This window comes from Hippoglossus stenolepis, chromosome 8 (genome assembly GCF_022539355.2).
Source record: "Hippoglossus stenolepis isolate QCI-W04-F060 chromosome 8, HSTE1.2, whole genome shotgun sequence".
NCBI lineage: Eukaryota > Metazoa > Chordata > Actinopteri > Pleuronectiformes > Pleuronectidae > Hippoglossus > Hippoglossus stenolepis.
Window position 1 is genome coordinate 6593008 of NC_061490.1, and position 23052 is coordinate 6616059.

Here is a 23052-nt window from a genome sequence, read left to right on the forward strand (position 1 = left end):
AGCAGAAAATCAGATAGTGATAATGATAAATACCTTAATCTGTCAAGTATTATGAAAGATTGTCTTTATGTTATCCTCAAGCCGAAATCATATACAGTATGTATATGATTAAGACAATGTATTGAAGTGATGAGGTATTTTGGTTTCCCACGTAGTCATTTCAGTATTTTCCAAACTTAAAATTCCTAAAAACTCATCAGACGTTTTGGTGTTTGATGCTGATTTCCAAACTGATAAGAGAAGAGACGATGAGAAGAGGGTCTAGCTTGTGCCTCTGTTCCTGTCACTCAACAGATCCATAACTTCAGTTAACTTTGACGCACCAATGTGTGTTGCTAAAGCAGCATACTGGCTTGACCATGCTAACCTGAAGCTATCATGGCTAATAAGCTATGTCCACTGTCCACTTTTATTGAACTGTTGTAAACGCATACACAAAAGGGAATGTTTTGTAGCCAGAGTAGACACTTAATCAAATATTTTAAGTAAGCTTCAACAAATTGTCTGGTTGGAGATCATAGACTGCAAATAAAGACGGACGTCCCCTAAAGTGAAGCCAGATCATCTAGATTGCCCCCCTGGTGGCTGGCTGTAGTATAGGTTATAAGCCCCCTCCTCCTCCATCTTGTTGTCTGTTATCTTAGGTAGTTCCTATCTGATGTATGTACAAGTGTTTATGTTACTGATAAGTTTGGTTTAAATGAGTTATTTGATGATATATAAATCATGTGAAATATCATGATTGACAGCTGAAACTTACTGTTGATTGGTTGAACCTTGATACCATGGCTGCACATTACGATCACTACTGTACAGCCTCTGGTTCCAAATGACATCATTAGTGCATGATGGAGGCACCTGTATGCAGGATATTTTGTGTCGTCCATCTGTAAATACAGTCTGGGATAGAGACAATTATGGCAAACTAACAAACCCCAGAAGTAGTCACTATGTCATCAAGCTTCCAGCCTCACCCATTATTGGGTTGTGTGGATGGATTTTGCTGTGCTACTTTCTATGTCATGTACAAAAATATACAAATCAGAACAATGGTGTCAGTTGAGGAAAAACATCAACGTTAATCTTAGAGCTACATTTTTAGATGTGAAATGCCTAAAATACGACGCAAATATTTATTGTTCTTTGTGGCAGTTATACATTTTGTTTGCTTGTGTTTTAAATAGAACCAAAATAGAAATAGAACAGATCGGACTATAGAAATCGCCGGATTTCCTGATTCACTGCTCATCATTACTGTAACTCTGTACAACACAGTGTTACTATACTGTATGTGTGTGCAGTGATGAAAGCAGGACGTGAGTGTGTGTGTAATTGATTGTCTCTGTGCTGTGAGAGTACACAGAGGGGGAGCTCTATTCTCCCCCAGAGGACAGTCAGTCAGACTCCGACTCCCATATTTGAATCTCCTGCAACAGAAGGCAGAGTGATAAATTTAGTAACCTTTTTCTTGGTTCCCTGGGGCCGAGCCAAGATTGATGCGCCTCTAATCTTCCCTCTATTTAAATGGGATATGTATACAAATCAGATCACTTTTCATGCTTTCTAAAAATGGAAATGGAGACAAGAGATTAAGTTCGAGGGAAAAAAATTGCATGGACAAACGAGTCCACATTCAAAAGAGTAACTTAAAAGCAATTGTGTAACTGGACCTATACAGTATGTCTACATTAATGAATCTGCTTGTGTGTGCACTAACAGTGCATTAATTCACTCCTGGATCTTCTGCCTGTGTCCCGACATAATGAGTATTATCCGCTCCATTAGTCCATCTTTGAGTGTTTCTCAGTGTGGCCTGCTCAGGCGAAGGAAGGGGCATCAGGTTGAATCCACTCTAAGCCCACACAGAGATAATGCACAGCTTATTTGCACTCTGGAAATTGCCCCCCACATTAATATTGATGGGTGTTTTTTTTAATCTCCAATATGCATATGCAGTTAAATAAGGCACCCCTAAGGTCAGTCCTGTAATTTTGCATTTATTTATCTAGCATTAAAAGTCAGAAGTGATTCCACTAAATGTAGTCCCTTCTAATGTTATTTAATTGGTTTTATCTCAGGGGTAAAGAGGCTGTCAATCAAGCTCAAAAATCGTAATGCACCCCCACTCAAATCAATTCTAGTTAAATACTGTTTTGGTGAAGTCAATGATTATGAATTGCTGTTGATAAAATACTGAAAGCATTCAGAAAACACAATTTTTTAAAAAAAAAGAGCATTTACACAACAGTCCTGCTCTCCTGCCTTTTGATCATATAGGCTTTCACTTAGCATTCAAACAGCACGGTATTAAGCAGACATTGTGAACCTGTGGGAGGAGAACAGTTGAAACCCAGCAGGGGCCCTATTCTTGTTGAAAAACCTCTGTCATATACTATTAACATCTGAAAAAAGAGGGAATATGGCAACTTAATGTTGGTGGTGAATGTGCGTAAGGTCTGCAAAGTTTTCTGGTCAGCACAAAACCATAGCCAGGCCCAGCTTACCGCTTTATTTAATCAAGAACTTTGCGATTTCCAACCAGCTTGTACAGTATGGATGTTATATGAAGATGAGCAATGTTTAATTTCCCACTGTGTTGCCTTGGAGATGGTAGAGCCATGAGTGCAACAATTTGCTCGTATTTCTCTTGGACATTGACTTTAGTGGCCACTGATCATCACTGTAGCCGAACAGGACACAGCAGTGACTTCTGTTGGGGGTTGCAGCATATTTGTGGCTCCTCATTAGGATCAAACCATTCAAATTGTAGTTTTTTTTAAACATTTACTAAAAGCTGGATTCAGCCCACTAAAGTTTTCCACAGGTAAAAAGGAAGACAAGCAGAACAGAGAAAAATCTCATCTTGGCGTCTGAGCAGAGAATCTCCTACTGCGTTGTTCAAACGTGAAAGACAAACTCCAGGGAATGTTCGGACCCAATTATGTGCACATTCTCTGACATTCGTGTCTCAAAACCGCTCTTACTTTTCACCATTGCTTTCCTCGTTTGTAGTATTTTCTGTTACTAAGCAACTAACTGCAGAGTGTCAATCTGCTTCCTGTTTACACTGGCCCACTGTCTGTAACTGGTCACGTGATATAGGTTCAGGGGCACAGTCAATCTCAAGATTTTTGCACTATTTGCTACAGTGTCTGGGCTGGAATATCTACATTTATCTACACCTGACACCATAATTTACAGGCTAGTAATTTAAGTTAAAGCGGCCTGGTGGACGGCCTGGTGTGTAAGGTTTGACCATGTCCTGGATGTAGACTGGGCCTGATCCGTTTAAAGCACGGCACGCAAGTACTAGTGTTTTGAAACGGATGTGGGCAGCCACAGGTAACAAGTGAAGGGAGCGGAGGAGGGAAGTACTGTGAGTGAATTCAGGTAGGTTGAAGACCAGTAGAGCTGCTGCATTCTGGATGAGCTGCAGAGGTCGGAGAGCACTAGCAGGTAGACCAGCCAGGAGGGAGTTGCAGTAATCTAGGTATGAGATGACCAGAGCCTGGACCAGAACCTGCGCCGCCTTCTTAGTGAGAAGGGGGCGTATTCTCCTGATGTGTGTTGTGCAGCATGTATCTACACGAGTGGGTTGTTGCAGTAAGGGAGAGTTGACTGTCAGGTGTCACACCCAGGTTCCTAGCAGTCTGGGTAATAGTCAAAGGTAATAGTCAGGTCGTGGGTGGGAGAGCCTTTCCCTGGAAGGCAAAGTAGTTTGGCTTGTCAAGGTTGATTTTCAGGTGGTGTGCAGACATCCACTGAGAGATGTCAGTTTCTACCTGTGTTTCAGATTGTGGAAAAGAGAGGATTAGTTGGGTGTCATCTGCGTAGCTATGGTAGGAAAAGCCATGTGAGTGACTGTCAGAGCCGAGAGAGTTGGTGTACAGAGAGAAGAGGAGATAAACCAGGACAGAACCTTGAAGGACCCCAGTAGTGAGAGGACAAGGTTCTGACAGATCCTCTCCAAGTTACCCGGTAAGTGTGGTCTTTGAGGTAGGATGAGAGCAGGGAGAGAGCAGAGCCTTAGACACCCAGATCCTGAAGAGAGGAAATAAGGATCTGGTGGTTCACTGTGTCAAATGCAGCAGAGAGGTCTAGAAGGATGAGGACAGAGGAGAGAGAGGCTGCTCAAGCAGTGTGAAGTTGCTCAGAGACAGCAAGGAGGGCAGTCTCAAACATAGATCTTGTGGTTGACTCAAGCAGGAGCAATGCAAATGAACAGGGCATCTGATACATTCAGTGGAGAACAACAGCGCAGAAAAATAAAGACTGACTTTTATGGTGTGATCAATCAGAAAAAAAGGAAAACCTTGTTATGAGCAGAAGTCTTGGAGAAGGGAGAAGAAAGATGAGTGAAATAAAATCAGATTCCTCCTCCCAGCCACGAGATTGTAAATGCCTTTGCCACAAGATTGTAGATGTAACCATGTCATAGGATCCCACTCTCATAGCAAGAGCAGAAGAGTTTAGAGCTTTCCTTCTCCGCACATATTTATACACAGGGTCCTCATCAGCTTCAGTTTGGAGAATGATCCCCCACTTGATGTAGTTGAGACAATAAAACAAACCTAAGTGGTTGTGGCTAAGCAAACAAGTGATTACTACTGTACTAAAGGGTTTTTTATTGTCGATCATTGCATTATTATATGACATTATGTTTTTTTTCTGTTTATATTTACAATAAGGGCTCCCTGCTGATTTAAAGATCATGTTCACAGGCAGTGCATGTAACTAATTATCATTAGCAAATTTGTTTTGAAACACAATGCCCCCCGGACTGTTTTATAGACGCACTGTGAAAATGAGGTGCAAATTTTAATGTAATGAACATAAAAAGACATTTACAGTAATTGTAGTGTGATTACTGAAAGTTAACTATTAGCACAATACAGCTTCGCTGCTATGAGCCAGTAGTGTTTGTGGTGCATTTTGAACTGCACATTTAAATGATAATTGTTTAAATCACATTTAAATCACCAAAAACATGAATCTTAAAAAAAGGCAGCAACACTTCACTATCATTCTCATTTACCAAATGTTCTCTTGATTTATCATTTGTTCAATTATATGTTAGAGAATGGGGGGAAAAAAACTATTAATTTCCTAAATCTGAAGATGAGGTTTTCTGTTTTGTGTGGAACCAAAACTAGTGGATGTTGGGTAATTTTTGCTTTATAAAATGAAAAACAGTATAGTAATAAAAATAGAGGTTTTTATCAGTAGTAAAATGTAGACTTCTTAGGGTTATATCCTGATGTATGAAATAAACCGCATAACTTTGATATTACCTTATTTTTTTGCCCTTCATGACATGATTCCAGGAGACTTGAGAAAATGATAAAGCTGAAATTATTCTATAAATTCATTATTGTCAATAAATCCCAAACCTGTTAGTCTGTCACTGAATTATTTCTAAGTGACTGACACCCTGTCTGTGGTTCATACTAAAGATTCAGCATTAAATAATTCAATACATGATTTAATTTATTAGAAGGCTCAGCAATGTCTTAATACAGCCGGTCATTGTAGTTTCCAGGAAAGCCTATTCAAACAGGACATCGTGATGCAGTTGTTGGGGACTATTTTGTAAAGTGGGATAATACGCAGTTGAAGCTCAGTTGAGTATTTGGGACAGCAGGACAATATACGTGGGATTGAGTCCAATTAAACCTCAATCAATGAGAATCTGTATATGAATCAATTGGAATTAGATTTATTGTCACTTCCATAATATGCATGTAAAAATGAGTCAATCAGAAACACTGATCGGGAGAAGCTGCTGCAACCGAGTGCACCATTTCCATCTCATAGATTTCTTTCTCGTCTTGTCTACGTTTGAATGTGAACGATGGAACAGTTTAGTTGACCGGTTAGTTTAGAAATCCAGCTCTTGTAAGCAATAAAAAGATACTGAAACAGTCGTAGCTGAAGATAAGAATCACAATAAATGTGGATTTGAGGCTACAAATGTTCACAATCTCTTTGTAAATATAAGAAAGTAGTGAAATAAGTCAGGATAAAAAGCAAACTGTATATTGCTTTGACCTGTGCGCAGAAAGCCTCTGCCCAAAGCTCTCCCCAGGGTATTGCATTCAAAAGCCCATTTGACTTTAATTTGCTCCAGCTCTGAACCATCCAGCCTGCACCTTCCTCCTCCTCCTTCCTTCTCTTCACCTCTGCTCCTCTCCACACCCCCAGCCCCCTGTCTCCAGTATTTTTTAATATCCACCTCTCAAATGATGAAACCGTGTCGCTGGTAGCGGAGCACACGCAGCTTTTCTGTGGAGGTTAAGAGACACCTTGTGGTCCCATGAGTTCATTACACAGATTGTATTATAGATCCATCATGGATTACTAAGGCCTGGAAAGAAACAATTTACGCTAACGTAGAATTTCAGTGGTGGTTATACATTATATATTTGTCTGTGAATACATGGAGGCATATTTCTGAAGAAGAGTGTTTCTACACCTTCACTTTGCTTGTGAGGACATATTTTCCCTACAACTCCCTTTTTCTCCTTTGATGTGCAGCTTTCATGTCACGTTGTTTGACAAGAAACACCAATTCAGACAAACTGATGCCTGTGAGCGTGAAACCTCCGGGGACTCTACAGCAGCACTAGAGTAGGCTCATTAATGTCACTTTGCTTTTATTTGCTGCTATTTTTTACGAGTCTTGTCCACTGCCAGTCCTTTCATTGTGGCAGATCTTTGATAACATGTCAGCACGCCATACCGGCTTCCCAGAGCACTGATCAACAACAGTGAGTCGTAGCTCAAAGGCTGGTGGAGACTGGAGTGACACAGTGGAGTGACAGACTCTCACATCACAAGAATCGGTGGCTGGAAATAGAAACGCAGCTTTGTGTAATAGTGGGACAGTGAGTAGAAAACGGAGAGCTTCTCCACCCACCCCGACTATTCTAGGATTACGGCTCATCTGCAGTGTCATAGCCTCGGGGAGGGGCCTCGCATCTTATCATGGTAGCACGTAGCAAGTCCATTTTCCTCTTTAATCGCTGCTTCATCAGCATTAAAACAGACACATTCTTCTCTGCCACCCACTAAGCTCAAGAACTAAGGCCTGGTGCCATATACTTGCTTTCTATTGTCTCTGTTAACACACAAACAACTTATCAACAAATGCACACAAAAAATGACTTCCATTGCTACTTCTTATATTACAGCTCGAACTTTCAATGAACCAGAGTATTTCGATTTTCACCGGATGTGGCTTTATTGTGCTCTGTTTTTTCGCGGCTACTTCACATCTCTCTGTGTCTCAATTCATTGGCCTCATCTTTCTGAGGACCCGGTCTACGGATCCGACGTCGGCTGAATCCTTCATCGGCCGCGTAGACCACGTCAGCCGAAACAAAATAAGATGGTCTGGCCTCATTGCATCACCAGCTTGTCCCGTCCTTATACAGCCATCGCCTATCAACACATCTTCGGACAAAAAAGTTCTTTGGTTGATTCAAAACGCTGAAAAGCAGACGGAAGAGCTATAAGAGGAGGATTCGCCCTCATTTCTCTTGGACACCAACTTCGAAGGCAACTGATGAACACTGTAACCGAACACGACACACAACACAGTGTCTTTTGGACATTGTGGGTTTGTTCCTCATTAGGAACTAACCATTCAAATTATATTTGTTTACATTTACCAAAAGCTGCATTCTGCCAACTAAGGTTTTCGTAGTTAACGGAAAAACCAGCAGAACGGAGAAGAAGCATGTGTGGACTTATTTAATGCGTATCTCAAGGCGTTTCTGTTTAGATGCAGCAGAATGGACATTCACAGAAATAACGACTGAACCTCATTTATTATTATTATCTGAGCCAACTGACCATTTCAGCAGAGGAAACCGACAGCCGTAAAGAATAATACAGCAAATTAACATGAGTTAGTTGTAGCGTCCCGCGACCAATCTCTATTTTCCTCTGTGGACTTGTATCTTTGTAGACTTTTTATGGCTCACAGCAGGTCCAGTCTACTGCAGAATGATTGAAGCAGCCAATTCAATACTAATTTAGTGGGTCTGTTATATTTTTATCTGTTTACAGCAATGGTGTCGTCAAAGAAGTTTAAAAGAGCTACTAAAAAATTGCCCGCATTTAATTCTCAGGAGAACAGGAGACAGTTTGATCAGGAGAGCGGCGAATTTAGTAAATGTCCCGCTTTAGATGGATCTACAACAGAACGGGATATGAAGGGAAAGAGGCAGATTGGGATAGAAAAGAGGAGTAGAGTGGGTGTGAGTGGAAACTCGTCCTCCCACTCCCTCCTGCCTATCTGCCATTAAAAGCCAGCCTCTTTGAACAATATGACTATCAAGGGCCACTAAATGAACAACAATTAGCCACCGTGTCTCCGTGATGTCAAAGTAAATGAGGAGTTTTGTTGCTCATGAGTGTCAGTGTTGATGGTGATAATGTGAGACAGGGGCCATCTATCCACCACTCTCCACTACAGAGACACAGGCTCTCATTCGCCACATTTTCGGTGTGATTTTACACTTTGAAGTCTCGGCTTTGAAAGTGGTGGGATGTATAAAAATACTGATGCTTCCATATTTCTAAAAATGCTTTTGCTTCGCTCCTGTATATTGTTTCTCAAAGCATCAGGGATATATGAGGCCTCTCTTTAAATTGTCTAAAATGTAAAACCAGTCACATACACCTAGTTGTATTTAGGTCTCCTTACAGGCTTCTGAATAGTTTATTACAGTTCTGGTGTTGGCTGGTGTCCTCTCTGTAGTCACAGCCTTGATAGACAGTAAGTGGAGCTGGCAGGTGGCTGTCTGTGGACAGGGGGAGCTCTGAAGCAGCAGCAGCGAGCGGCAGGGCCTAATGGGACCTGATCAGGAGCTTAGGTCACTGCCATCTCAGATACAGCCATGGCACAGCAGACATCAGCGCAAACTCACCTTAGATTAGAGGCTGGAAGCATGGCTGTAACACACTCTGACATCTCAAAGCAAAGCCTCAGCCATAGCATTTCAATTACCCACCTTTCCCTGCTCACATGGATCTCAACAGCACAGGGCACAGCGGCCCCTAGGACTCGCACCAGGCCACAGCGTGCACTGATTTTCAAACATATATGGCTTTAGACAGCAGAGCAGGATTGCTTTCTGTTCTCTTGCATCATCCGTATGGGACTGGCATCTGAATAAATCCCTGCTTCAAGTGCAGGGAGTGGAAGAGTAACAGGACAACACTCTTCCAAATCACCTGTTAAATCGAGATTATACTAGATCTGTGTTGACGATGTCCAAAAATCATTGTGAGTGAAATCTTCAAGACTTCAATGACAAATCAGGTCCCACATTGCGTCTTCTGACCAAATCTACAAACTAAAGAGTTAATATGTACCTACGGTCATATTTCCCCAAATATAGAAAATGTCAGCTCTCACTGCTGGGAAACAAACGAGGATCAATTGAAGGCAAAGCTCCAGATTTACCATTCAACTTAGTTCCAACCTTCACCTGCGCTCCGAAGCTTTGGGTAGTGACTGAAAGAACCAGAGTGCGTATACGAGCGTCTGAAATTAATTCTCTGCCCTTGGTGGCTGAGCTCAGCTTTTAGTAGACCTCATTGCTGCTTTGAGTCAGTTGAGGTGTTAGGGAATCTGATTAGGATGCCTCCTGGGTGCCTTTCATTGGAAGTAGGAGTTATACAGGTGCCCACGGAACGCATGCAGAGATCTTACATCTCATCTGGTCTGCGAACGCCCTGAGATCTCCCAGGAGGAAAATGTTGCTCGACGAGAGGGACGTCTACTTTCCTTGACCTGCTGCCACCACCACCCGACCCTGGATAAATGGCAGAGAATTAAATTTAGCCAACATTATCTGACACTGAAATAACAATATCAACTTGTTCAATAGAAATTATCTGTGAAAGAGACTAATACTTATCTGGATTTTTTTCTGGACATTTATTGTTTTCACATTATGGAGAACCCCCTTTTAGCAATTAGCAATGTGACATTTTATCAGATTTTCTGTCAGACAGCAATAGACCTGCTGCACAGTTGGGTTCTTAAGGTCTCAGTCCTTCTCCTCCATCCACAAGGTTAGCATCCAAATCCAGACTCTGTGTGTGTGTGTGTGTGTGTGTGTGTGTGTGTGTGTGTGTGTGTGTGTGTGTGTGTGTGTGTGTGTGTGTGTGTGTGTGTGTGTGTGTGTGTGTGTGTGTGTGTGTGTGTGTGTGTGTGTGTGTGTGTGTCAGCTGCTGGCCGTAATGAGCTTTCTGTTTTTGCGGTGCAGAGGCCTGCTGGGTACTGACCTCCATTTAGATGCCCAGAGAGACAGATAAACCCTGTGATGATGACTTCCCTGAAGCCCGGCCAGGTCATAGCCCTGCTGTCAGTCACCAGCACACATCTCAATCTCACTGACTGTGTGTGGTCTCCAGGCTGCGGATGTTGTTTAGTTCTGCAGCGTGCAGTGCATTACAATCCACCAAATAGCCTGGTCATACCTTTTGAGGACTTCATTATGATTTGAGTTAGGATCGTGTGTAAGGTCTGATGTGACTCTTCTCACACATCGTCATGTTCTTGTTCTAGACAGCTTCTAGAAAGGTTGTTATTTTCATTGATGATATTATTCTGGGAAAATATAACAGGAATTATGGCTAAGCTCCTCAGGTGTCTCGTCTCTCTGCAGTTCAAAAAAATATTGCGGATTGAGGCTCACTTTCAACCTTTGACAACCGAAAAACCCAGAGCTGCTTTTTTACCCTTATTCCCTTAAACAGTTTTCTCTTTTTTTTCTCAAAACTAACCTCTCTATCCATTTCTTTCAGATCCAGCGCTCCAGAAACAAGCAGATGAAGGAGATGTTCCCAGAAGGCTTTGGGATCCACCATGCTGGCATGCTGCGTTCTGACCGCAGTATGATGGAGAGCATGTTCTCCAAAGGCTACCTCAAGGTGCTGGTCAGCACTGCCACACTGGCCTGGGGAGTGAACCTGCCGGCCCATGCAGTCATCATCAAGGTCCTGGCGATTAGTTTTTACCTGTTTGGCTTCTCTTCTTGCATTTTTCTACTTGCCCATACATTCTTTAAGCAACTGCCCCAGAATCTCAATCTCACACCTTCAGGGATCTTAAATGTGTCAATGACTCTGTGACATCAGTTGTGAGTTTCTTTAATAATACACAAGCACACACGCACACACTGGAGCAAAGGTAGCTTTTGGAGGCAAGAGCCATAAAGCAGATGGAGCTAAATCTGACAAATATATAGGAGTTTCATTGTTGAAAAGAGGCTTTTCTATTTTTTTCTAGTTTAACGAGGCTTTTCATTTCCAAGCTGATCACTGCAATATTTTTTTAAAAAGCATTTCTCAAAAAGGAAAAAGATTCATCTCAGTGGCAGGACAGTGTCTGTGGGATTAAGTGAAAATAAATTACTGTGAGTCCTTGGTGCAACAGACTTGGGTCACTGATGTTAATACACAAATAATAAATATACCAAAGAGTATGAATAAATAAAGATACCAAAGAGTTTAGTCCGCACTAAAAAAAATTGTAGGAAAGTGTTGATTGAAACTGAATAAACTTGGTTACCATGAAATCTGATCAAACCAGAGAAGAAGCAATATGTTAACTAATTAACATTAAATGCACCATCTCATCCATTACATTTAGCATGCTGTTCTAAGGCCAGTGCACAGAATGTAAAAATTGAACAACAAACAATCATTTTTATTTGTTTAGATTACATCTTTGAAAATATCATAATTGATTTTTTTTTATTTGTCTATAAAAAAATAATATTAACAATAATTTACAATATTGAATATTGGGCTCTTGCTGTTGCACTGCATTAATCTTCGTGTGTTTCAAGTCGTCTGAATCGGCCTTTGTCTCTGGTTTCTCTAACAGGGCACTCAGATCTACGACGCCAAGCGCGGTGCCCTAGTGGATCTGGGTATCCTGGATGTCATGCAGATTTTCGGCCGTGCCGGTCGTCCTCAGTTTGACAAGTACGGCGAGGGCACTATCATCACTTCCCATGATAAGCTGAGTCATTACCTGACCCTGCTGACTCAGCAGAACCCCATCGAGAGTCAGTTTCTGGACAACCTGGCTGACAACCTCAACGCTGAGGTCAGTCTCTACACAACCTGCTTTGACAGGACAAGAATAAATGTTTTCTCTATGCTTTCAAGTCTAAAATGTAAAGTTTTTCTTCGTTCTCTTCTGAAAAATGAAGGCACTAGCGAAGGGGAAGGTTATATATGTATTTTTTGTGGAAGCTTTTCTTGCTGCTACAAAGATTCAGTCAAATCTTTACTGATTTAACTAGAGCAACTTTGAGCAGTTTCATCATCCTGTATATTGTGAGAAGAAACGTTATTCATTGCATGAGGTCTCTGTGTAACATTACACCTGTGTGGGTAACAACAAGATTACATTACCTGTTATAGATACATTATTGTGTTATTATTTTGGTATATTTTTGAGTGAGAAATCTTCTTTGAAATCTTCAACACGTGTATTTAACATCTCATTTTTTCTGTGTTTCAATTCCTCATCACGTTATGCAGTGATTTGTTTTAAGTGTTAAATTTATAAGAATGTTTTGTATCTTTCCAATAAGGTGAAAAAAAAAGTGGTCCTCTTTAAAGGTTCATTGTGTAGAATTTAGTGACATCTAGTGGTGAAGTTACATGTTGCAGCTGAATACATCTCATCTCACCCTCCCATTCCAAACATAAAAGAGAACCTGAGGTAGCCTTCAGTTGTCATAAAAACTTTAGTTTAACTGTAAAAAGCATGGCAGCTCCATAGAGAGGACCCACTCTGATGTTCATATAAAGTATTTAAATATAAAGGGCCAATTCTAGGGTAAAGAAAACAACAATTGGTACAATTTAGATGAAACACACTAGTGAAAATATTACTAGGATTGTTTTATATTCCATTTCTGCCAATAGATCTTTTTCACCTAAATCTTACACACTGGACCTCCTAAAGAAAAATAAAATAGGAATCATGTCACCTCATGATCATTTATTATGGATTCATTCAGTACTTATGGTCCAAACTCTTTTAAAGAGCACAATATCCAAATCAACAAATTGCAGAAACATTAAAGCAATTAAGACATTACTGTGCTCATGTCACCCAGAAAATAAGAAGAATTAGACAAGAAATTTAAATGAATAAAAAATATATTAGCATGAAAGGGAGGAAAAAGATAGAAGAAAAGCGCTATAGTCTTTCTCCTATTTGAAATGATGGTCTGTATTTATATGGTCCTTTATATAATTTTATAGATAAACAGTACATATGTACATTTAATCCTGTATCTATCCTGTTAACTACACGTTGCTTCTATTCATTTTGTTTTATCTATAACAATATTATACTCTTGATATATGTGTATATCATGTTCCAAAATCTATCCTACTGGGCGGGGGGGGGAGTTCGCTTTCAGATACCAATTTCTACTCTTTTTTTTTCACTTCAAAGCAATTGAGTGTGGCCAATAATTTATAATAATGTGGCAAATAAAGTTTTATATGAATAAAATATTATTATTATTATTACATTTTAATTGTTTCTCAGTTGAGAAGTGGTTAATCTGCATTGTGATCCAAGCTGTGCTGCTAAGAAATCTGGTGTTGTTGTTGGAAAGAGGACACAGTAATAAGAGCGGGCTGTGTGTCCATACTGCAGTTTCCTCAAATGTCCGTTAGATGGCAGCAGAGACCAGTTGCATGCCTTACAAGCGTTTCTATTTCTTTTCTCTTCTGCTTTAGATTGTGTTGGGGACAGTCACCAACGTGGAGGAGGCAGTGAAGTGGCTGAGTTATACGTACTTCTATGTTCGCATGAGGGCCAACCCACTGGCATACGGCATCAACCACAAGGCTTATCAGGTTGGTGCTTCAAAGTGACACTTCTATTATTCTGCTGTTTATCAGTGAGACAACAAGGTTCTCTTCAGGACTATTATGATGAAAGAACATGAATAAAAGAACAAGTTTTCTCTATAATTTTTAAAGTCTCCGACATACTTTGTTAAGTGCCTTGAGATAATGTATGTTGTGATTTGGTGCTATTATTTCTTCCAAAGAAGCAAATATTAGGAGGAGTTATTGAGAGGACAACAATCAGATATACTAACTCTCAAGAAATGTATGGAAGATCTTTATATGTGTTGTCTGATTGAAATCAAACACTGATATTGTTTCAGATGGATCCGTCCTTGGAGCTGTACAGGAAGGAGCTGGTGGTGGAGTCTGGCAGGAAGCTGGACAAGGCGAGGATGATCCGCTTTGAGGAGCGAACCGGCTACTTCGGATCCACTGACCTAGGAAGGACCGCCAGTCACTTCTACATCAGATACAACACCATAGAGGTAGAGTCACTTCTACATCACATACACCATAGAGGTAGAGTCACTTCTACATCACATACACCATAGAGGTAGAGTCACTTCTACATCACATACACCATAGAGGTAGAGTCACTTCTACATCACATACACCATAGAGGTAGAGTCACTTCTACATCACATACACCATAGTAGTAAACTCTAAACACATAACCCCTTAAAAGTCTAAACAAGCTACATAGTTAATTAGAGATACACGTGAGTTGTTCAGCATTAAACATACACCTCAAGCTGTAATTGTAAAAAAGGTAAAGGTAAGAAATGAAATGTGTAATTAAAAAAAAATGTACAGAGTGAAAGTTTACATTTTATCACCTGTGTAGTTGGCATTTTTTGAGTTCCCTGTACCTTTCCTGTACCTGTACCCCAGTATTTTCCCAGTGTGTTAGCAAGCGGGTATTTTGTTTCCTGTACAAGTGTAACCTTGTAGATGAAAGGAACCTTGTTTAGTTCAACACAATAATGTTGTTTAATTCTATATATCTTCTTCTTATGTATATCTTGTAAATTCTATTTATCTTCATCGTTTTGTTTTCTCTCCATCCCTGAAGACGTTCAACGAGCTTTTCAACTCTCAGCGAACAGAAGCTGATGTCTTCAGTATCGTGTCCAAGGCCGAGGAGTTTGAACAGCTAAAGGTGAGGGGTCATCACAGGTACAACTATGACAGTCAGAGCTTCAGTCAAATGTTTCTAAATGAAGTAGTAATAATTATTAACCTGTAGTCACCCAGTAAACAGCTGATGACAACTCTATGACAATTTAAAAACATAAATGTATTGTATTGGTAGGTTCGTGATGATGAGACGGAGGAGCTGGAGCAGTTGCTGTATAACAACTGTGAGCTGCAGGCTGCAGGCGGCGTGGAGAACGGCTACGGCAAGGTCAACATTCTGCTGCAGACGTACATCGGCCGTGGGGAGGTGGACAGCTTCTCGCTCATCTCAGACCTGTCGTATGTGGCACAGGTGAGCAAGAAGGAACAACACACACACTACATCAATATATCAGTCAGTTAAACCACCAAATTACAATGAGCGCTACTATATCAATTGTAAATTAAGTTTTAAAGTTACCACCAGCTGTTGTCTACTCTTGTTGACAAGCTCTCAGTTGTAAATCCAGGTGACAGGTTGTAGGACAAAAAGATTGATGAACTTAATCATTTTTTTGTGTTTGAACTGAGATACATAAAGATACTCTGGGATAGGGTTGTTAAATACAGTTTCCATTGTTATTCAAAATGATTTGAATCGTTCTAAACAGAAAATGCTTTCTCACTTTTGATAATTGATTAAATTAATATGATGTATTTGATATGTATTTACAAATTAAGTCAATACATAAGTTCATGTATAGGTTTTTGTGTGTGACTTTCTTAATCTTTATTTATGCCCAAGTGTGTTTTTTTTTTTAACAACACTACAACACAATTGATGATTTGGAACCTGAATGTCACTGATTCTGACCGAACTAACTCAAATATAAAATCACAAATATAACTAAAGGAAGAAAATAAAATGAATTCATGTAAGTTTTAAGTCTTAGGAGTTAAAAGGTAGATGACTATCAGCATCCAACACATTTTGAATCCATTCACAGACTTATCCTAAATAATATGCACACAAGGTTTGGTGAAAATCCATCCTTTTGTTGTTGAGTTATTTTATACAAACACACACACAAGGGCAAAACATTACCCTGCTTTCAGCTATGCCTTTGTGTTGGTTAATGAAGAGCGTGAAGTAAAGTTACTGTTAACACACAGATAGCAGGTGAACAGTTTTGCTGCTGAAATCAGAGAAGATAGTGGTAGTGATGCTGAAGCAGCTGGAACTTAGTTAAAGTGTTTGACATGCATGTTAGTGTACTACACTGTCCCCTCATGAAACCTCATTTAAATTCACTATATCCAGATAAATATTTGGATCTGCAGCAAATCACACAAACTCGTAAATATCAATCCCCCAAACGTCTGATCTTTTTCATCCAAATCCATGAAATATTCTATGAGAAATCAACAAAAATCATTAAAATAACGACCTATTACGCAATGTTAAAGAAAGTGACATTTTTATTTATTTGATCTGGTTCAGCACCAAAATTGAATGGGTTCTTCTCTGACACACCACATCCTTCCACCAGGTTCTGTGCTAATAGTTTTTGCGCAGTCCCACTAACAGACAGACAAACTGAGACAAATGCATAACCTTGTCGGAGGAGGTGGTAAGGAAGAGTAGAGTGTGACCAATAATTCAGAGTAACCCTCCTGGGCCCAGCCACATCTCTGTCTCAGCCAGCTTTCATCACAGCCAGATTTGAATAATCTCCGATAAGAATGCATTCAGCCCTCAGATGATCAGATCACATTAACACCTGACCACATTCATCACTGCCCGGCCACATTTGAGCAGTCTATCAGTGAGCACCACCACTGCCACCTGACCTCTCCTTCAGAGCTGACATGAGCAATCCATCAGTGGACAGCTGTGGCCAACCTGGACGTCTGCTCTGAGCCCAGCCAGAGCTTCTCATGATCACATGTGATCAATCTGCACTGTGGAGCATGTTGTACCATTCAGCTGCTGCAAGTGACCTTGCTTCAAGTTTTCACTTGTTTCATTCCATCTTTTTTCCACAGGTTAAGTTAAGTTAAAACTACTGATGTCTTGGGAAAGCAGAGATAACATGTCTATAAATCAATTTATAATTTGTGTAGTTCTGACATAGATTCTGATGCAGCTTTTTCCCCCCCTCCTCCTGCTTCTCTCCAGAATGCTGCTCGAATCGTCAGGGCGTTGTTTGAGATTGCTCTGAGGAAGCGGTGGCCGGCCATGACCTACCGACTTCTCACCCTGTGTAAAGTGATCGACAAGCGGCTGTGGAGCTTCGCCCACCCTCTTCGCCAGTTCCCCAACCTGAGTCACATTGTGCTGAACCGCTTGGAGGAGAAGAAGCTCACTGTGGACAAACTGAAGGAGATGAGAAAGGATGAGATTGGTAAACACATACATCGCATTTCCACTTCCTCCCACTGCACAAAAGTGAAGCTACAGGCGCTGACCATTTAGAACGGTTGGGTCTGGTGAAGTCGTTTGGAGCCTGCACAGTAGTGATCATGGTGTGGAAGCCACGCTAGCGGGGTCTCTCGATACATACACTTAACAAATCACAAATCACAAAAAAAAAAAATCTTTGGTCCATGTCCCATCTGCTAACGTGGAGGGGTTCATGACCTATATTGTAGAAGTTTTGGCTTCACTTTTAAGAATTGTTGTGTCATCCATCTCTGTGTACAGTCGATGGTCTCACCATGCTGAAGGTCTGAGGTTCTCTCTTACAGACTCACTGCATTTGGTTCTACTTAGAAAATGTTTTTTTTCATTCTGTGCTAAGCTATTGTCAATTAACCCAACACTTCTCCAGCAGATGTTTCACATTAAAAGCCTTCCAGTGGCTCAGGTTTGATTATCCCTCTCTGTTCTGGGAGGCTTTTAATGTGAAACAGCTGCAGAGAGGCTTGATCTTCATTTTCAGTAGCTTAACAGTAATTGAAAGAATAGAAATTTTGAAGCGATTGGAAAATATTACTGCATGAAAGCAGTTTTTTAAATTCTAAATCGAAACTTCATCACAGCATAGTGGTGATGCTTTTGTTTTACTGATGGAATTAGTGCTTTGAAAATCTACATTATGTATTTAGCTGACGTAGTTAGAATATGAGCTGCTAATAGCGAATTGTAATTGTACAGGTATGCACTTCAGCAGGTTAACTCATATTTATGACACAGAGCACATGTTAATGCCAGGTGTGTCTTTTGCAGGTCACATGCTGCACCACGTCAACATCGGCTTATCGGTCAAACAGTGCGTCCATCAGATCCCCTCGATCACCATGGAGGCCAATATCCAGCCAATCACGCGCACCGTCCTGCGTATCCGTCTCCTCGTCACACCGGACTTCCACTGGAATGATCAGGTATATGATGTGTACAGTCTCACACAATCATACTGCTCCTGTGTGTTCCACTTACTATTTAAAAATAGCTTGAAACAGCAAATGTTAATTTACATTTCATTGTGTCCAAATTCTTGACTGCTCACAGTTAAGACAAAAAGTGCTTAAAGGTCCAGTGTGTAAGATTTAGGTGAAAGGGATCTATTGACAGATATTTAATATAAAATAATCCCAGTGATGTTTTCCACAAAACACTTCTGGAAGAATTTATTGCATCAGAATGTTTTTTAAATCACAGTGAACATGCAGATAGCAGTGGAGTTAGCAGTAAATCATCCTACATACACAACAAAAAGTTTTAAATATCACAACTACTGCTGCATTGGTTCTATTTTCACCTTAAAGGAAAGACGAGCTGCTCCTCCTACCTTGTTATTCTTATAGCCACAGAATCTCCATCTGTCCTTGAGAGCCAGAATGCCTCCAGACCTCACCAGCATGTTCCACCTCAGCGGGCAGGCCAGAGGGGATCATGGGAAGCTTAGTCCGGGGTTCCTACTGGAATCTGAGCGGAACAGGAAGCTCATTGTTACTGGCTGTTTATGAAGATGAATGTTTATGTCCAATTAGCGATGCATGCTTCAATCATGAGAGAGTGGTAACGGAACACTGGCTGGCTTAGCCGTGATCTGGCTGCAGAGCCAGGACACATGTACGGACACATGAGCCGCCTTCCTGATGGCACCCAGGAAACACGCGGCCCTCACTCACATGATTCATGTTACCACAGCCCTGACGGTATCAAACTTGCGGTGCTTATAGGCTGACATTTTGTATTATCATTGTATTATCGTTTGATTTTTTTATGTCTCCGGGATGGGAATAAGTTGGAAGAGGCATGTAGAATGTTCTATGTAGAAGGGCCAAATGCATGCGCACACACACACACACACACACACACACACACACACACACACACACACACACACACACACACACACACACACACACACACACACACACACACACAGAGAGAGAAAACACAGTGACACAGCATTTTTCTTTCTCAGTCCTTTTTCAGTCAGTTGTACTTAAATATTTTAAAATTAAATTTGATTGAACTCATTGAGCATCAAATATGAGCAAAAGACAATAAAGAAAAAAACATTAACAGTGATATACTGTGCACACACAATGAAAGTCTGAGACCATTTTCCCAGTCATGACTGGTCTCTCACATAACTTATACGTTTTAGGTCTTTTGTTTGTTTGTTGGTTTATTAACACCACTGTAATGTGAAGAATTGAGATGGATTAAATTGTCCTGTCCCTCTATGGTTCAGGTCCATGGGTCAGTGGGGGAGCCATGGTGGTTGTGGGTGGAGGATCCCATCAATGATCACATCTACCACTCGGAGTACTTCCTCCTGCAGAAGAAACAGGTTAGTTTCATTTTTATCGCCCGTGGCTCAGGAGGTAGAGAAGGTCGCCCGCTAACCTCAGGGTGGGTGTTTCAACTTCAAGTCTCCTTGGGCCGAACAATCAACTCCAAATGGTGAATGATGTAACATAGAAAAGTACTGTGAAGAGCTGTAAAGTGCTTTGAATTGTCCATAAGATTAAAAAAGCATTATATAAATGTGGACTACTTACCTCTGTTAACATGAAGACAATATACCTCAAACAACACTGTGCTACGTCTGCTCTTGCTTCTTTTAAGTCGGTGTGTGTGTGTGTGTGTATGTTTTGCCTTATCCAGGTAGTAACAGCGGAGCCGCAGCACATCGTGTTCACCATCCCCATCTTTGAGCCATTGCCCTCTCAGTACTACATCAAGGCAGTGTCTGACCGCTGGCTCGGGGCCGAGGCCGTTTGCATCATCAACTTCCAGAACCTCATCTTACCCGAGAGACACCCCCCGCACACAGGTACACACACTCCACATCTTAAACACACATTCATGTTGTGGCATAAATAACTAATGTCTGTTTTTCTGTTGTTTGCAGCATGACTACTACATACTCTAGCTATTGATCTAAATTTACTAAAATTCCCTGCATCAAAAATGCTCTGTACAGTTGCTACATAAGCTTTAAGTTTGAATCCTCAACATTTTTATCTCAATAAATGTCAGATTTTGTCCATTGCTTGAATTTTTTTTACTGAGTACAAGATATGTCACCTGTAGTTAGCGTTGTTTACATTCATTCCCTTCTGTACTAAATGTATTCTTTTTGGATGCAGCCTTCTTTTTGGTACCACTAACTTGAAATTGACCTCCTCCCCTTTTCCTCTCCTCCTGTCAGAGCTTCTGGACCTGCAGCCGTTGCCGGTGACGGCTCTGGGTAACCCTCAGTTCGAGAGCCTGTACAAGTTCACTCACTTCAACCCCATCCAGACCCAGATCTTCCACACGCTGTACCACACCGACACTAATGTCCTTCTGGGGGCGCCAACAGGCTCTGGAAAAACCATCGCTGCAGAGATGGCCATGTTTCGGGTGTTCAACGAATATCCGACCTCTAAGGTTAGATGGGCTGGCTCTGTCTCTTTTAGTGTTGAATTCAAAGGGATTTTTGGTAAAGGAATCACTGTTGTCAGTTTTAGTATCAAGTAATGTTCATATATGTAAATAAGAAGTACCAGAAACAACACTGGAATCTGTTCAACCCTTCAGAATATCAGAAGCTGTAGTTAAGTTAGAATTTACCTGTGTAACAGTGTGTCTGTATTTGCTTCCATTTGTTTAGGTGGTGTACATCGCCCCTATGAAAGCCCTGGTGAGAGAAAGGATTGAGGACTGGAAGGTCAGAATTGAGCAACAACTTGGAAAGAAGTGAGTGAAGACAGAGCGAGAGTGGGTCATCAGCTGTTTGCTGGCATATTCAGCTGCCATGGACAGGGTTTACAAAGTAATGAAAAAGTATTGTCCTATATCATACTATTAGTGAAGGTAATATAGAAAATAATTGGAAAAAGATTTGTTTTTAAAGTCTGGAGGGATTTTGGATAAACACTAGGAATAATTAAAGAAATTAACTAATCTGTGTGTGTGTGTGTAGAGTGGTGGAACTGACGGGTGACGTGACTCCAGACATGAGATCTATCGCGCAGGCCGACCTCATCGTCACCACACCGGAGAAGTGGGATGGAGTGAGCAGAAGCTGGCAGAACCGAAGCTACGTTCAGAAAGTGGCCATTCTCATCATCGACGAAATCCACCTGCTTGGTAAGAGTCCACAGCAAAGTGGCATTAGGCTGTTAGAACGAGATCATTTCTTTAATCTCAAACAAGTACTAAGTCCTATGAATTTTTTTTCTTTTCATTAATGCTCATCGTTTGAAGCTCATGGCCAAGTACATAGTTTGATCCAATAGGTTTTGAAAGTTTTGTATCCTTCTCGTTAGCAGATGGCAGCTGTGCACTTTAATGCACATGTGTACAAGCACAGAAATGAACAAGATGCATTTTCATAAAATGCATCTTTCTTCCACAGTGCAAAGTGAGACTTTAGTCAAATGGATGTTAATTCAAAATATATCTAAAATGCATATTATATCAAATATAATGTATGTTACTCTGTATCATAAACCCTGTAAGATAGATTGTAAATAAAGAGTGACAACGTGTGTCCATACCATCTCACTGTCCAGACATGAAGACAAAATATCTAAGTTTTTTTGTCTGGTCAGTGTCTCATCTGCCTACATGGATGGGATAGGAATAATGACCTACAATGCCAGTCACCGGGGGGCAATCCAGATGTTTTGGCCTAATTTCTGGGAAGCTGTCGTGTCGTCCATATACACCTGTACCAGTGTGACCGCAACGGTCCGTTACACAAACATTCTCACTCTGCTCTTGTGTCTGTCTCCAGGTGAGGACAGAGGTCCCGTGTTGGAGGTCATTGTGTCCAGGACCAACTTCATCTCCTCTCACACGTCTAAGAGTGTGCGAGTGGTCGGTCTGTCCACAGCTCTGGCCAACGCTCGAGACCTCGCCGACTGGCTAGGAATTGGACAGGTCAGAATCCATCCTGGAATTACATCTTTTACCAACATTGCTTAAAAGTGCTTCAAGTCATTTGGTGTTACCCTCTGACCCTGCGTTCTTTGGCCAGATGCAGGGTCATCTTCATAAGCTCCTTTGTTCCAGGACAAGTCCAATCGGTTTTGTGTACAAAAAACAATGCTGCAATGAAGCCAGCCAGGAACCACAGCCTTTGTCTCACTCTGTTTTTTTATGGTTTATTTGTTTCCTCATATCTGGTTTAATATATATAATAATAGCAATTAGGATAAACAGATAGTTTTGGTCTGGAGTTAATGTTGTTGTTTTTCTCTATAATGGTCTGTGCCTGGACATCATGCTGAAGTTCTAATCATCAGGAATGCTTGCAGCAATGCAGATGGAGGATCTGGCGTCGGCTTGAAGCAGAGGGGGCCACAAAATGATACAAAGAAACTTACTGAAGGGATTTTACCAATAGGGTTTTCAAGTAAAACACTAATAGTTCACACACTTCATTTAAGGCCTGTGTATGCCAAGCTGAAAAAAATGCATCAAAGCAGAGTTCGGAAAAACATTTTTACATCATATGTTAGTAATAGTTTTCTGCTTCAAGGATCTCTTTCTCTGATTTAACCAGTGTTTTAGGATTACAACTT

At 40.9% G+C, this 23052-nt stretch overlaps 1 protein-coding gene across 2 annotated transcripts in view; it reads left to right on the plus strand.

Moving 5' to 3' along the window:
- The window catches only part of ascc3 (activating signal cointegrator 1 complex subunit 3), a 128279-nt gene that overhangs the window by 76036 nt on the left and 29191 nt on the right, over positions 1–23052 (plus strand). For both annotated transcript variants that reach the window (XM_047340758.1, XM_047340759.1), the window contains exons 15-28: positions 10822–11013; positions 11906–12130; positions 13789–13908; positions 14226–14390; positions 14978–15064; positions 15218–15394; positions 17201–17426; positions 18251–18405; positions 19728–19826; positions 20144–20312; positions 20691–20911; positions 21135–21220; positions 21447–21613; positions 22263–22408. In XM_047340758.1, the coding sequence (XP_047196714.1) occupies positions 10822–11013; positions 11906–12130; positions 13789–13908; positions 14226–14390; positions 14978–15064; positions 15218–15394; positions 17201–17426; positions 18251–18405; positions 19728–19826; positions 20144–20312; positions 20691–20911; positions 21135–21220; positions 21447–21613; positions 22263–22408 (2235 nt within the window). The remainder of the gene's footprint in view (positions 1–10821; positions 11014–11905; positions 12131–13788; positions 13909–14225; positions 14391–14977; positions 15065–15217; positions 15395–17200; positions 17427–18250; positions 18406–19727; positions 19827–20143; positions 20313–20690; positions 20912–21134; positions 21221–21446; positions 21614–22262; positions 22409–23052) is intronic.